The sequence below is a fragment of the Lissotriton helveticus genome, chromosome 4_1 (genome assembly GCF_964261635.1).
Source record: "Lissotriton helveticus chromosome 4_1, aLisHel1.1, whole genome shotgun sequence".
Lineage (NCBI taxonomy): Eukaryota > Metazoa > Chordata > Amphibia > Caudata > Salamandridae > Lissotriton > Lissotriton helveticus.
The window spans coordinates 402627981-402644921 of record NC_136063.1 but is presented as its reverse complement, the minus strand read 5'-3'; the positions used below and the strand labels follow the sequence as shown (position 1 = coordinate 402644921).

The window sequence follows — 16941 nt, the reverse complement described above, 5'->3', positions numbered from 1 at the left end:
TGCTGCAGCCCCTGGTAGGCCCTGGGTACACCTATGCCCTGGGTACCTAAGGTACACTGTACAGGGACTGATGAGGGGACTCAGTATCCAATTAGATATGTACCTAGGGTACATGGAATCCATTTTACAGAGAGAGCAGTAGGCCTGGGGTCCTGAATAGCAGGGCCCCAGGTCAACTAAGTCAGAGAACCAGCAAAACACCAGGCAAAAAGTTGGGGGCAACCATAGTCAGGGATCTACCTTCCTACAATCGCTCTTCCAACTCCCCCCGAAGCTCGTGCGACGTGGCCGAGGGTTCGGGCTACATCCGCCCGCGCGGCTCCGTCTGAGCCGCAGGAGCCGCGTCCAGCTCCAAACCTGCCGGTCCCTGGGCTGCACGCGACGCTAGAGGAGATAAGTGTAGGAGGGTAGGGTCTGCTTCCTATGGTCACCCCCACTTTTTGCTTTTACTTTACAGGTTTTCGAATTAGATGTGGCTGTGGGCCTGCTAATCAGACCCACAGCCCAGATGCACTCTCTCTCAATTCACACCATGTACTCTAGGTACATCCACAATTGGGAATTAGTTCACCTTGTCAGCCCCTGTAGAAGTGTACCCTAGGTACTCAGGGCATTGGTGTAACCAAGGTCTACGAGGGGCTGCAGCATGTATTATTTATTTATTTAACACATTTGTTAAGCGCTCTGTTACCCGGAGGTGTCCTGGCTGGCCACTCAAACTGACACAACTGGCTGATCACTCAGCTGGGGCAAGGTCGTGTAATCACCGCTTGCTTAGGTATAGTATTCCTATATCTACCCTTATATATAGACACACAGTAACCTATAAGTCACTCCTATGGCAGGCCTTAACAATCCTGGGGGCAGAGTGCTTGGTTATGTGTGAGATGGTGCTCTAGCATGAGCTGAGCCGGTCTGCAGCTTTCGGAACCATGTCCTTATAGCTGTTCTATGATATTGCAATACCATATACTCTTAAGTGCATTACAATCCTCACGGTTGAATGCTAACTTTGGTTTGGCTTTATCTAAACATGTCGAGTAAGGTGTCATACGCTTTGGAATACTACCCCCTCGCCAATTCTGGCGACGGGGGTGGCATTCCACCCTTCTAGAGGGAGAAGACATGTTAGTTCTGACTATCCCGGTTAAAGTTAACCAGAGCCCCAGCGTCACAAAATGGACGCTGCTGCCACAGACACAAGTCTGACCTCCTGCTGCTGGGAGTCCTTCCAGTCACGGAGGTTTGGACAATAGGTTTCCTGCCTGGAGAGGTGCGAGCACCACCCCAGACAGGACTTTGTGTATTGGGAGAGGGAGGGCTGAATAGAATGAGACACTGCCTGGGGCACACTAGGTGCTCCATGCATACCCCAGTTCAAACCGGTTGCTGGGGCACTCCAGCCCCAGCTCTGGCGCGAAACTTGACAAAGGAAAGGGGGTGTAACCACCCACCTTCCTGGTCCTACCCATAGGAGGGACCTAGAAAGTAATCCAGCCACTTTTAGTTGTATAAAGGTAGGAGCTGAGTCCTAAGACTTTAGATTAATCCTGGAATCGAAACTTGACACGAAACTCTGGACCTTCGATGTTCTGCTGAAGCTGAAGACTGAAGAATCTCCCTTGTGGCCAAGGAGTGACCACCCTGGGCAACCAGGCACCATCCAGCAAATCAACGGCTTGCTTTGTCGGCGCTCCCGCCGGGACCCGAGCACAGAGCCTAACAAAACCCAGACTTCCAGAGCTCTCTGACCCTCTCTTCATGTCTGCAGCATAGCTGAGATCCGTGGAGGCGACGAGACAAGTGGGACCGGACATCTTGAAAAGCCTGCAACTTGCTAACTGTGCAGCTCCTGAGGTATCCTCGAAGCTGTGCACTGGGGATTGAGAAGCCCCGAATCCGAGCTCCACCTGCACCGTAGATCAGCCCTCCACGAGTTTTGCGCGGGGCCCTTCTGCTTGAGTTCTGCTCTGTGCGTTGTCTGGTTGCTGGCCCGCTGGCTAGTAGCCTCTGTGATGACAATCCTTTTGAACCAACTCGCTGGTCTGGTTGCTCCAGACTGGCCCTTGCCTCCCTGCAAAGGTGAGGCACCTCAGACCTTGCTGTTCTGCACCAGAAGCCTTCTTTGAATCCTGCGAGGGTTGCCTTTGCCAAGGCTTGTTGACTCCAATCCGGCAGTCGACCCCTCCATCTGCGAGAACCTTCGTGGGACAGCTCGCCTCCAGCACCTGGTCGTCCTCGACGCCTCCTGGTCCGTGTGGCTGAAGAGACAAGCTTCAAGACAGCACCTGATTGCTCCTCGATGTCGTCTGGTTCCTTCCTGGTTCCACCCAGTCACTGGCTAGTGACCCAGACTCTGTACCCTCTGCTTTCAGGTCCTCTTCATCCTCGATCCACCCTTGGATCCACCCGGACATCTTCCTCCTGGTCGCCTGCAGCATCTTTCTTCACAGGCTCCATAGACTTCAACGGCGAAACCCGACACATCTTCACACCTATGCACCCGCTTCCTGTGGGTGAGGTAACGCAAGTACTTCGGTGCTCCCTAGGGTATTGACTATCCAAGTGTCTAGGTTTTTAGTTGTTTCCTTCTTGTTAAACCGGAAGTGTCCTAAATCCTTTTTTTATCTAACTTCTAAGTTCCCATTGACTTTGTATTGACTCACGCGTGTGTGTAAAGACACTGCACGTGCCGCCTGTGGGCCTCCCACTTCTTAACTAAGGTTCAGATAGTGTAGCCCCAGCGATTCCCTAGGCCCTAGGCCTTTCCTTTTCTCGTGACGTGTTACTTATACCAATTTCTTAATATATGGTTTGCTTCGCCCCTAGGGCCTAACTGTAAATTGTGCAACTTAACGTATTCTGATTAAGTAACTTATGTGCTTTAGCCTCTGCTCTCATAAAGAGTTCAGAGGAGTGTGTTAGTAAATAAATATATATATATTTTATATATATCCTGTGTGGTGTCCTTTCATTTGATATTCAAGGGGTTACATATGGTAAAACAGCTGGCTTTACACGCCCTCAAGAGTCTTTTAGCCTAAGACTGTTCTGTCCACGCTACCACTAGGATAGCTGGTCTATAAGGTTGACTTACAACCACCACCATAAGGGTTGTTGGGACTGGTGCAAGGTGCTCACTAGAATAGTGATCATCATATACCAGGCCAACTTCTCACAGTGATGTCATTGTGAATATTGGTGAAAATATATTTTAAATATTTGTGGTAAATAAGCTACGCGGCGGTCCCAGCCGCGGGAGATGGCACCGTCACCAGCCGAGAGCGAATGATGTCTCAGCAGGAGGAAGCCGCCAGAACTGAACAATCAGAACTGCCAAGCGGTACGTTGTCCCAAAAGTGCAAATTAGCCAGCGCTTCCAATGCGCACTCACTTAGAGATGAAAAATGAACTTAATTGTGAGGAAACACATTTGAACTATCTGAAAAGAAGAAAAATTGCCTGCATTTGAACTACAAGCCCCACAATCCCATGGGCGCCAAACGGACACACCCATGTGAAGCTTGTTAATAAAGTTCGTGAACAAAGCAAGCAGTGCTCATATGTGCTTCTTTACTGCCCAAGAAGAGGGGGCGGTGACCCCGAAACGCGTAGGCTCGCTGAAAATAATACGCGCATTGGCAAACCTGACTGCATGAACCAGGCCGGAGGGCAGGACATCGTGTGTGCGTCTCTGATGCAAGGGGCATTTGTGGTAAATATATATATATATATATATATATATATATATATATATGTATATATATATATATATATATATATATATATATATATATATATATATATATATATATATATATATATATATATATTTGTACACACTCTCAGGTCATGGTCACACCCTCTAACATGCACTCACAAACTCACTTAGACACAAACACCGATTCACATACCCACTCACACACGTATACAGTCACTTACTCATTCACACACCCATACATTCAGTCACTTACCCACTCAGACACTCATGTACCCACTTACAGATTCACTCAGACTCATGTACCTACTCACAGAGCCACTTGCACTTACGTATGTCCTTACAGATGCACTGAGACACTCATAGACCCATTCACACACCCATACAGTCAGTCACACACTCAGTCACAGACCCTCTCAGAGACTTGTGTGCTCAGTCACTCATACGCTCAGAAGCTCACACACCCACTCACAAACTCACTCTGATATACACATAACCACTCACTCACCCAGTCAAGGCTTAAGCATCTACTCGCAAAGATACCCACACACTCGCCCATTCCAGTCAGAGACCCACTTAGACACTCATGAATGCACCAATTCGTTTACCCACTCAGAGTTATTCTGTTACACACAGACCTATTTAGACACATACACCCACTCACAGATCCGCTCAGATACTCATACATCCACTAATGGTCCCACTCAGACACTCACATACCCAGTCACTCACACAGCCACTCATAGACCAATTCAAATGTACCCAGTCAGTTATATACGGACTCATGTACCCACTCACAGTTGCCCTGAGACCCACGCACCCACTGACAGAACCACTCAGACACTCACGCTGTCAGTCACAGACCCACTGAGAGATTCATGAACTCACTTACAGACCCACTCATGTATCCACTCACAGATCGAGTCAGAAAGTCATATACGTACAAATGTACAAAGGCACTCGTGCACCTACTCACAGATAGAGTGAGAGAGTTACGCAACCAATCAGAGACCCATTGTGACACTGATGCACCCACTCATAGCTGTACTGAGGCAGTCATGCATTTAATTATTACAGAAGTATTGAAAAACTGATGCACCGTCTCAAAGATTCCATCAAAAACCTATACAGAGCATGAGAGACTTAGTGATACAGTGATGCATGCAGTCATAGAATGTTAGACTTAAAACTTTATTTAAAAATGTCTAAGTATATTTTTCAGTATGTGAAATACATTTAGTGATCACAGATTCTCCACAGTAAATGCGACAATGTTGTGCCAACAAACAAATTCTTAAAAATAAAATTAGGTATCAATATACTTTCTGAAAAACAAGTGCTAAATCAAAAAATAGTGGTATGTAATATAAAAATAATATACAATATCCAATTATGGAAAGAAAATATGAACATCTTAGAGGCTCATTTAAATAGATGGATGTTACAATTAAACAGAATTTTAGAAAAACCTTTGAAATTCACTAAAAAACCAAACGTTACAGGGACCTTATAGTTAGGAATTAGCATTTAAAAAAACTTAGAAATTCACGGGAAAAAAAAACGTTACAGGGGTGTTATAGTTGGGAAATAGAACATAAAAAAACCTTAGAAATTCGCAGGGTATGCTTAAACGTGAGTCCCTTGCTCACTTTGCCACTGGATTCAAGCAAGCCGGGCTGAAGACAGCTGAAATGCCAGAAACCGGTCCTCGGAAGCTTGTTTCCGGTCCAGGGAAGGCATGGTTTGGCAGTTCGGGCTGGACTGTTCCCATGAGGCACAGGGTCAGACTGATTTGCAGATGGCCATGTCTGAACTGGGGTGGCAGAGTGGGCTAAAGAATGGTGATGGATTAAACCAAGATCTGTTGACTGGGTGTGCGTGTTTGATTGGTTCAGATGCTCCGTCCATCACCACTCCCTTTTGTACCGCTAATTTCTGGGTCCCCTCCAGGGGAATCAACAAACCCTGGGTAACTTTGAAATCCCCATGATGTTGGAAGAAATGGTCGCAAAGTTGGCGTGGATACCTTATGTGGTCAAAAAGTTACAGGGGCTTAAGCACGAACTACCCCAAATTGCCAAAAAAAAGGCTTAGCACGGGTGTGGGATGGGTATGATGGGGGGGGGCTAGCAATAAATGGGTAAGAACCACTGGAACAGTGGCATATTTTGGCAAAGAAACAGACTCCGTACAGAATCAATTCTAGGAAAGATCTGCCAGAAGAAGCTAAATTGGAGGGCCCAAAGGCCCATTTGACCTGCAAGCTACGCAACGAGAGGTACAGTCATACTGAATATTTTTAACAGGCTGTCATTTAAGAGCCGAGCTATGGTTTAGATCCAAATAAACCCATAGAAACTCTAGTGCATCTTTCCAGAATCTGGATGGATTCAGATGAAGGACTGAGTCAAATGCAGTAGACTTCAACTACGCAATCTCTTCCATGAACACAAGCCTCTAGAAGTTGAAGACTCACTTGTGATTCTTTTTTGAAGTATTTTCCTTAGACATCAATTTACTTAACAAGGGAGATGGAGCAGGAAAAAGTTGATTTTATGTTCAGACATGTAAAGTTGGGATTCCAATTCCCTGATTGCCTTCAGATGCTTAAGGGAACACTGGTCACTGAACTTGGGAGTCTTGGTTGGCCCCTGAAAATGACAGACTGGTGCTCAGCGACCAACATCTGCTAACAGCACATGAAACCATTTTAAAACATGTAGCCTTCAGTGGCCACATTCCTGTTACACTCCATAAATATTTATATCTATATTTGTTTGTTCAAAATCAGGGGAGTGGAGCTTGGGTTCATGTTGAACGGTAAAGATGAAAAAGGAACTGAGGGCAACACAATAAGTTGGCACCTATACAAGACTCAGGTTCTCATGTCCAGGGCAGGACATAATCATGAGAGAGACCAATGGTCCCGCATAGCAGGAAGTGGGGCCTATTGAAGCTTTTCCGGTTCCAGAAACTCAGTACAAAAAGCACTAAATCCAGTTCAGATAATAACTCTTAAAACAAACAATGCATTAAAAAGACACATGAAAATAATTATTATGAATAAGGAAAGGAGGTCTTATTTCCCCCCTTCTGAAATTTATCACCTAAAACAATTTAAGAACATCTGGCAAACTGATTCCTACCTTCTGGATTTGCAGTTTTGCGGTTCCGATCTTCACGGATTCGGGGAGGTCGGTACTGGCAGTGCTCTACTGTTTGTCTAGCCACTGTCTGCACTAAAAAGAGTAACAAGTGCTCACCCCTGTAATGTGACATAGAAAAAGTTACTATCCATTGCAGTATTTGAAATACTAGCAAGCATGAAGAAACTATCAAACTGTCAAAAACAGATGCCTCTAATTTTGTTTCACAGTGTGCTTGAAGAGGTTTATTTTCATATCCTTTTTATCAAGGATAAACAAGTAAGATGACTGAATGCTAACTAGAAGAATAGTGTGGTGAGGGTTTAATTTGTGCATGTGGCTGCAGGTGGTGGGTAAAAGCACCAATGTTGAAGGGCCAGGACTTCTATTTGATCACATTTTGACTCAGAGTGGAGAGAGAAAGGTTATTTGAAAAAGAGACTGGAGCAAGAAGAGAAAGACATGAACACTTTCAGAAAGGGATTAAGGCGGGAGAAGGACAAGCAAGAGTGATAGAGTGAAGAGGCAATAAGGGGCACTTGTCAGAGGCATGAGGTAGAACCGAAATGAAACTGTCATGTTGAGAGTCAAACTCTCAATTTATCATTTTGCTTTTCCTTAAAAGAAGTTCACAGCTCTCAGCTCCTTTTAGTGGGATCTTCAGCATGAATATTATTTGTCTCTATTCGGCCAAGGCCTACTAATAAAAACCTTGAGCCTCCTGTACGAGTACAAATTAAGCACTGGGTGTACAGATGTTTAGAGAGGATACTCCAACACCTTTACAGTAGTTCTTGAGAAATTATGCCATTTAAAAACATTTTGGGTAACTGCAACTGTAGCATACTGTACAAAGAGAAAGTTACAAAAATAGAGGGAAATCCCTGAATGGAGTTCAATGTCAGAAGAGCATTTATCAATTGCTAGAAACTAAATACACACCTTTTCACATTAACAAAAACAAACAAAAAAAAACAAGAAACAATTCCTGAAACTTTTATCTAAAAAAACAAAATACAGCAATTACTCTGTGGCTTAGGCCATGTGGCCCAGAGAGGACGTGGGAGGGGGCATGTCGTAATGGGCCAATGCTGTAATAAAAAAATACACCAGACTGAAAAGGTTCCATAAGGACAATAAACTGTGTAATAACCTAGAAGACTGGTCTAAATGGTTAGTAAATTGATGATGGAGACTGAGGTTATTACTGACAAATACAATAACCTTTAAAGAAGCATACAGATTACTTTACAATCAAGAAAATGGTCTGTAACCTCTTTAGAATACTTGTAATCACTTATTACTTTTTAGCTACTTTTCAGTTGGTTTTGTACTTTTGCACAAAACAAACTAAGCACACAGTTTTGGCATTGTAGTAGATTAGCAAGCAGGTTAACTCATTTGAAGACTCCAAGTTACTTTGCTGCAGTACAAGACAACATTTAGAACAATTTTTAGAGGAAAATTCACCACGCAATCCTACCGAGACAAAAGCAGTGTTAAATTTTCAGGTAAGTGAACGGTTTTGGTCACAGAGTTTCGAGGGGTAGAACCAAGGTTCAGTTCAGCACTCGAGGCACACCACCAGTGGCGCAAGGTTAGCCAATGGGGCTAAGGGGCACCTCGTTGGTGGCTGTTCATGGCAGGCCACGCGGTTTTGGGAGGCAAGCTCCTGGGGTTAACGTAAGGGCAACGAGTCCCAGGTCAGCACCAAGTCTACACCACCACCAGCTCAGATGCGGCCAGGTGCAGGGTGCTTAAGCGGTGTAGGGAGACCAATGCATTCCTATACAGGTTGCCAGTCGAGGAAAAATACTGCAGGCATCGAGGAGGAAGCTGTCCAAAGCTGGATCCAAGGTGGACCCCGCTTGGGTGTTGGGCCACGGACATAAAGTGCAAAGATGTGAGAACTCACAGTCCCAGCTGGATCTGGAGTCCTGGCTTGGGTTGCTGTTGGACAATTCCACAGGAGATCAGAGTCTTTTTGAGAAGGCAGGAAAGGTCCCCGGGGTTCTTGGAGGCTGCTGGCTGCAGGACTCGCCAGTTTCAGGTTCCAAAGGAGACAGCCCAGTCGGGCTGGGGCCAAAGCAGATTTCGTCTCCCTCTTCAGTACAGCAGGCTGTTCGGTCCTCCTCCTCCTTGTCAAGTCGAATCTTAAGAGGCAAGGTTCAGGGGTGCCCCATAATACTGCATTTAGGGGTGTTGCACAAGTTACTACTTGTGTAACGATATATCTGTAAGAGACATTAGTTAGTATTAGATTCCTTACCTTAGAATATCCCCAGGCGTCAGACTGGATCCGGAAATTTTTGCGTAGCAGTACCCTTGCGCGTCGGTAGGCGTCGTCTGCGGCTCCGCGTCCGTCGTGGGCGCCGTGATGACGTCCTCGGAGTACTTAGACGCCGCCTCCGCGTGCTGACGTCAGTTCTTAGACGCAGCTTTTCCGCGCCGGAAACGCAGAGCCATGTTAAAAACCAACACTGGTGCCATTGAAACTAGGGCCCTAAAGGGGACAGCCCTAACCCTAGATATTGGTTCGCAGAACGGGGAGGATGGGTGCGACGGTAAGGAATCTAATACTAACTAATGTCTCTTACAGATATATCGTTACACAAGTAGTAACTTGTGCATCTGAAAGAGACACGTTAGTATTAGATTACTTACCTTAGAATAGATACCCCAGCAATACCAACCCCGGTGGTCGGTCTGCGAACCAATAATCACACCAGAAAGTCCTGGAGGACGGAACGGCCAAAGAGGCCATCCCTCCGGACTTGGCTGTCCAGGCAGTAGTGTCTTGCAAACGTGTGTAGCGATGCCCACGTAGCTGCCTGACAGATGTCATGTAAGGGCACACCCCTGCCCAGGGCAGTGGTAGCCGCCGTTGCTCTGGTAGAATGAGCCCGCAATCCAGCCGGGGGCTCCTTCCTAGCCAGGGAGTAGCATGCCTGGATCCACAAGATGATCCACCGGGAGATGGTCCTCTTATGTACCGCTTTCCCCTTCTTAGCGCCCACGTAACCAACAAAGAGTTGGTCATCCACCCGGAACTGGCGTGTGCGATCCAAATAAAATGAGAGCGCACGTTTTGGGTCCAGACAGTGGAGCCGCTCTTCCTCTTTAGAGGGATGCGGTGGCGGAAAGAAGGTTGGCAAGGTGATAGACTGCCCGATGTGGAAGGCCGTGACAACCTTGGGCAGGAAAGAAGGTTTGGTACGTAGCACCACTTTGTCCGGATGGACAGAAAGGAAAGGTGGAGTACAAGAAAGAGCCTGGAGCTCACTCACTCTCCTGGCAGAGGTGATGGCAACCAGGAAAGCAGTCTTCAAAGTCAGAAGGCGAAGAGGACAGTTGTGAAGTGGCTCAAAGGGAGCGCACATCAGAAACGTAAGAACCAGGTTCAAGTCCCACTGAGGCATCACAAACGGAACAGGAGGAAACGTGTGTGTGATGCCTTTAAAAAATCTGTTTACAATAGGGGACTTGAACAAAGAAGGCTGATCAGGTAGCCCGAGAAAGGCTGAAAGGGCAGAAAGGTAGCCCTTGAGAGTGGAGGATATGTATATACCTTCTGTCTACATAGATTGCACTCTGTTGCCAATTCGACCCGGCAGAATTGCCTACATGTGTGTGTCTAAGAGGTCCACCACCCAACTATATGTGCCCGTTATTTTCCAATCGTGAAAAAAAGGGGGAGGGAAGGTTGACAGTGCCTCACGGAAGCAACACCAAGGGGAGGATTCTATCAGGCTGGTACTCGCCTGATTCCTCACTTATCATCAGCTACTGTCAACCCCAAAATGAAATGGGAGAAAGGAAATAAAGAAAGTGCATTCAAAACATAAAACCATCAAGTGTTATGTGTGATAGAACCCAAAAATGATATTCCCATTACCCAAATGGTGAAGTACAAGATATATCACAATTAAAAAGAGCAAGGCTAACTGGCAACTACTGTCTTTATTCTGTGCTGTTAGCTCACTCTGTTAAAAGTCAACCGACATGTTTCATGATTTCTTCAGGGTTTTGGGTCAGCATATGAATTGCACCTTTCAAATTCTTCCCTTATTGTACCTGTAGTGGTTTGTAGGACATAAAACACACACACTTCATTTGTACATTAAAATGTCTCAACAAGTGGTACCGTTTCCGGTGCACGTAGCAAGTCACCTCATATAGTCTAGTATGAGTAAAAATATATATTACCAGGTGGCCTCCTCTGACCAGCCTACCCGGCCCCCGTGGAAGAATATATTGTCTTTAACAGGCCCCTAACTCGGTAGTGGGTCCTTGTAAACCGCCGGATGGTCGGTATCTGTGGCAAAAACAACAGGATTGCGGAAAAAAGTCTTAAGATACATAGAGCCCTATGTAGCTATCTGTTAGTTTTAACACGCCCATTCTTAGAAGAATCTCTCATTACTTTCACAACCTGCCACCCCATTCAAGGTTCCAATTCACGGTTCCCCTCGGCATATCAAAAGACTGCCGCCGGAACTTCTTACCGCTTTCGCGTTCAGGTGTGGTCTGTGCTCACCCCTCGTGCGTTAAAGCGGTGCTGGCGGTTTGTTTACATAGCCCGATGTCCCGTCATGTGACGCGTGCGTGTCAACGTGACGTGGCGCGTCATCGTACCGCAGTAGCGGGCGCCATTTTGAATCGGGAAACTAGTGTGGTGGCGCGTCATTATACCTCTATCGCGAGTGCCATTTTAGATCGGGATGGCGAGTACCAGCAGGATATGGACCTGGTGTTGAGTGGGCACCTAGGGGTCATAGGGACTAGGCGACAAAACTCCTTAATATATTTGTTGGATTTTAAGAGTGATGTAGTATGTTTAGGTATGTTCATATTTAACCCCTCCACTGCGTTATCTTTTAAAGTGCAATAGGGATATTATTCAAAACAAAAGATGGGGACCCCTAATTAGAGTCCACAAATAGATAGTGTTAATTATAGTCCTGAATTGCAGTGTCAAGCAGTAGTGCTTATCCTTACGGATCGGTCATAGACCAATGGTGTGTCTGATGAGAGATTGCACTCTAGATCATTGATACTTTATTCCACTCAATAATTTCATTTAGGCCTAGTTCAGCTGTAGATTCTTCATAGATCCACCGTGCCTCCTTCTTGAGGATTCTGTTGCTCATATTGTGTGGATCTCCTTGTACTCTCTCAATCACTACCCAGCGTAAATCTCTTGGTTGATGTTTCAAACTGTTGCACCAATTTGGTCGAAAGTTTTGCTGTTTTCAGTGTGCTGAGGTGTTCCTGGATTCTCACCTTGATTTTTCTGGTGGTTAATCCTATATAATGCAATCCGCACGGGCAGGATAATCTATATATCACGTTGCACGTGTTGCAGTTGCTGAAACTATTCAAGTGCCAGGTATCCCCATTGGTTCTGATGATGGAACTAGTTTTCAAGGTGAGCGGACAGATGGTACATTCTCCACATGGATAGTGACCCGGGGGGAGGTTGGAATGGGGTATCTTAGCTTGTGGTCGTGTATGGACCAGCCGGACCTTCAGGCTTGATGATCGCTTAAAGGCAAACCGTGGTGGTGGCATTCGCATTGAGTTAGTGCTCAAAATATGCCAATGTTTCCTCAATATTTGCCGGATTTTGGTGGAATGTGGTCCAAAGGTGGTGATTACCGGAATGCAATCTTGGGGGTCTCTGGATTGTCGCTCCAACAGAACCTCTCTCCGGGTGTTTAATGCCCGTTTCTTTGCTTGCTTCACTGTTTTTTGAGGGTATGCTCTGGCAATAAGTTTATCAGCCAACTCTGTAGATTGTTCCAGGAAACTGTCAGTGGTGGAACAATTTCTCCGGTATCTCATAAATTGCCCCACCGGGAGATTGTCTCGCAGGGCCCTTGGATGGAATGATTTGTAGTGTAACAAAGAGTTCTTATCTGTAGGTTTTTGATGAACTGATGTTACAAGTTTGTTGTCAGTGGCACTTATGTCTAGATCCAGAGAGGTGGCTTTGTGACGGTCCACAGACCATGTGAACCTGAGGCATCTATCAAGACTGTTGAGCCATGATAGAAATTGGTCTAATGTCTCTGGGGAGCCCCTCCAGATGCACAGAATGTCATCTATATATCTCTTCCAGAGGACAATGTGCCCCTGGAAGAGATTGGATGCATGATAGATGTAGTTCGCTTCAAATTGGCCGACATAGATGCATGCCAGGCTGGGGGCAAAAGTTGCCCCCATCGAAGTTCCAGAGGTCTGCACATATAGTTGTTTGTATGCAAAGAAGTTGCGTGTCAAGGCTATTTCGATGCATTGCAAGACGAGAGTCTGTGCTGTATCATAGAACCATTCAAGCTCCCCCAGGGAGCGGGCTGCTGCCACCAGCGTCGCCTCCTGGGGTATGCTAGTATAAAGTGACTCGATGTCAATAGTCACTAGTAGGTTCTCGTCAGGATTGTATGTGACCGCCTGGAGGTGTCTCAAAATGTCAGTCGTGTCTTGTACGTATGAAGTCTGCGTGATTACACATTCACGCAAGAAAAAATCTGCAAACTGGGAAAGTGGCTCAAGTATGGAGTTAATGCCAGAAACTATAGGTCTACCAGGGGGTGGCCGTTGCGCTTTGTGGATTTTCGGCACAATATAAAACGCCGGTATTCTGGGGGATGGATTTATCAGGAACTCCGCCTCTTTTGCAGTGATCCACTTCTTTTCTCTGGCAGTGGCCACCATGGTTTGTATTATAGTTTGTAATTCAGGCGTAGGGTCTCTGGCCAGAGGTTGATAATGTTCTCTGACCCCTAGAAGTCTACTAACTTCTGCCTCGTAGTCAATGGTATTCATTACCACCACCGCCCCGCCCTTGTCGGCCGGTTTGATGGTGATTCGATCATTGTCTTTAAGTGATTTTACTGCCATCCAATCCGTTTTAGTCATATTGCTAGGTTTATTGAGGTACTGTTGTTTTTCCAAAGCCGCAATGTCTTGGAGGACTTTTTGCTCAAATACTGTTACCTCAGGACCCACTTGCTGGTTTAAGGGTGTGAAATGGGAGGGTCGCCTTAGGTCTGTTGAAAAAGTCATGTTAATGGGGGTATTCTCTCTGCCCTCAAAGAATTTTCGGAGCTTGATCTTTCTCATCACTCCATTGAGTTCACCCCGTAGTAGAAAGCTGTCATGTCTGGGGGTTGGAACGAAGCCAAGGCCTTTATTCAGCACTGCGTTTTCATTTGGTGTAAGTGGGTAATCGGATAGATTCACCACTATATTCTCCATGGAATTTATATTGGCGTGCGGCCCCTGCTGCGTGTTATCCTTGGTGAGTTGGTTTGTTAGTTTGTGTTGGTAGTGTGCCTGGCCCGTCCTCTGCCCCTGCCTCTCGTGTTGGCCCCTCTCTGGTTCGATTGATGCTGCCCTAAAAAAGCCCTAAATAGAGCTCCTAGGTCCTGGTCAGAGTTACTCTGGGGTTGAAATCTCACTCGGGCATTACTCTGTGGGGGTTGCATGTTCAAATCATCCTCTTCGCTGCTTGTATTATCGAACACCCAGTTGTTGGGGGTTCTCCTAGCCTGCTGTCTGCCTCCCTCCCACGTTGAGGTGCGGGATTTTGAGCGTTGGTCTGTTGGTAATATTGGTCCTCTGTATATGGGAATGCCCATTCATGGCTGAACCTATCTAAGTTGCGTCTCGAGCCTTTTATTTCTGGTTCACCATGTATGCTTGGTACTCTCCCAAGTCGGTCTGAATCTTGGCTAATTGTTCTTTCGCATCAAGTATGGTGGTATCATTTTTCATGCTAGTCTCCAGATCCAATATCTCAGTGAGCAACTCCTCACTTAGGCGTTTGGCAGTGTTGATGATTAAAATAAGCCAGTCCCGGGTGCACTTATTAGCTATGTAGCTCCAGTCCACTCGGAACTGCTCCAGGAATATTTTTGGTTCCAACCTCACCAATAAACTGGCTGGTGCCGCCCCTGCCCGGAGATATTCCGTCATTAATGCTCCGTGGAGAGCTATTCTAACTTGACGTTTCCTAAGTGTTGACAGTTTGTCCCATTCATCCCTAGCGGTGTTGTTGCTTCCCAAAGGAGTGTCTGGTAATAGAGATGGTCCTGCTAGAATGGTAGCTATTTGGTCTTCCGTGAAGGCCAGGCAGAAATTCGCCATGTTACTCAATGAGGTGCAGATTTGCTAATTCTTTTTGAGACAACCAGTCATAAAAACAAGGTCACGGGAACTTCAACCTCGAGACAATGTGTTCCTTCTGTGAATAGTGATTTATATATGTGGCTCTCACGGCTATGCTGCCGTACTCAATACTCTCAACTGACAGGAGCCTTAGGGGGATAAGAAGCAGGCCGCCCCCCACTCAAGTTACTCACAAACAAAAATGGCCTGCCCCTAGTAGGCTCTATGGCTATAAGGAATTTTTCTATTTAATTGTAGCGGAGGATATGTATATACCTTCTGTCTACATAGATTGCACTCTGTTGCCAATTCGACCCGGCAGAATTGCCTACATGTGTGTGTCTAAGAGGTCCACCACCCAACTATATGTGCCCGTTATTTTCCAATCGTGAAAAAAAGGGGGAGGGAAGGTTGACAGTGCCTCACGGAAGCAACACCAAGGGGAGGATTCTATCAGGCTGGTACTCGCCTGATTCCTCACTTCTCATCATCAGCTACTGTCAACCCCAAAATGAAATGGGAGAAAGGAAATAAAGAAAGTGCATTCAAAACATAAAACCATTGGCATATTTTGAGCACTAACTCAATGCGAATGCCACCACCACGGTTTGCCTTTAAGCGATCATCAAGCCTGAAGGTCCGGCTGGTCCATACACGACCACAAGCTAAGATACCCCATTCCAACCTCCCCCCGGGTCACTATCCATGTGGGGAATGTACCATCTGTCCGCTCACCTTGAAAACTAGTTCCATCATCAGAACCAATGGGGATACCTGGCACTTGAATAGTTTCAGCAACTGCAACACGTGCAACGTGATATATAGATTATCCTGCCCGTGCGGATTGCATTATATAGGATTAACCACCAGAAAAATCAAGGTGAGAATCCAGGAACACCTCAGCACACTGAAAACAGCAAAACTTTCGACCAAATTGGTGCAACATTTCAACAGTTTGAAACATCAACCAAGAGATTTACGCTGGGTAGTGATTGAGAGAGTACAAGGAGATCCACACAATATGAGCAACAGATTACTCAAGAAGGAGGCACGGTGGATCTATGAAGAATCTACAGCTGAACTAGGCCTAAATGAAATTATTGAGTGGAATAAAGTATCAATGATCTAGAGTGCAATCTCTCATCAGACACACCATTGGTCTATGACCGATCCGTAAGGATAAGCACTACTGCTTGACACTGCAATTCAGGACTATAATTAACACTATCTATTTGTGGACTCTAATTAGGGGTCCCCATCTTTTGTTTTGAATAATATCCCTATTGCACTTTAAAAGATAACGCAGTGGAGGGGTTAAATATGAACATACCTATAGCGACCATACTGGCACAGCGCCTGAGAATAGTGCTCCCAAACCTAATCCATATGGACCAGTCGGGTTTCCTGCCGGACAGAGCGACTAAACTAAACCTCAGGCGGACCCACAACTGGCTTCAGGAGGTACGGGGGAGGAGTGAACCACATTGGTTCCTCTCCCTCGATGCAGAGAAGGCGTTCGACGCGGTACACTGGCCCTTCCTTATGGCGGCGCTCCAGAAATTTGGCATGGGCCCCAAGTTCCGGGGATGGATACGCCTGCTATACTCGGCCCCGAGAGCGCGAGTACGGGTAAATGGGAGACTGTCTCGTGAATTCAAGATTGAAAGGGGTACGCGCCAGGGGTGCCCGCTCTCGCCGCTCCTGTTTACGCTGACGATCGAAATCCTGGCCGCAAGGATTCGGCAGAACCCAGCGATTCATGGCTTCCTTAGGGGAACCGCAGATGTCGTGCAGGAAAAACTATCCCTGTATGCAGACGACGTGCTGCTGTACATCACTCAACCTGACACTACTATACCGGCGCTCTTTGCAGAACTGGACGGTTATGGGGCAAGAGCAGGGCAT

The 16941-nt window shown here is 46.3% G+C and overlaps 1 protein-coding gene across 19 annotated transcripts in view; it reads right to left on the bottom strand.

The window, feature by feature from the left end:
- The window catches only part of UBR5 (ubiquitin protein ligase E3 component n-recognin 5), a 2132574-nt gene that overhangs the window by 1064797 nt on the left and 1050836 nt on the right, over positions 1-16941 (bottom strand). For all 19 annotated transcript variants that reach the window (XM_078686916.1, XM_078686920.1, XM_078686919.1 and 16 more), the window contains one exon: positions 6865-6983. In XM_078686916.1, coding sequence (XP_078543042.1) covers positions 6865-6983 — 119 coding nt within the window. The remainder of the gene's footprint in view (positions 1-6864; positions 6984-16941) is intronic.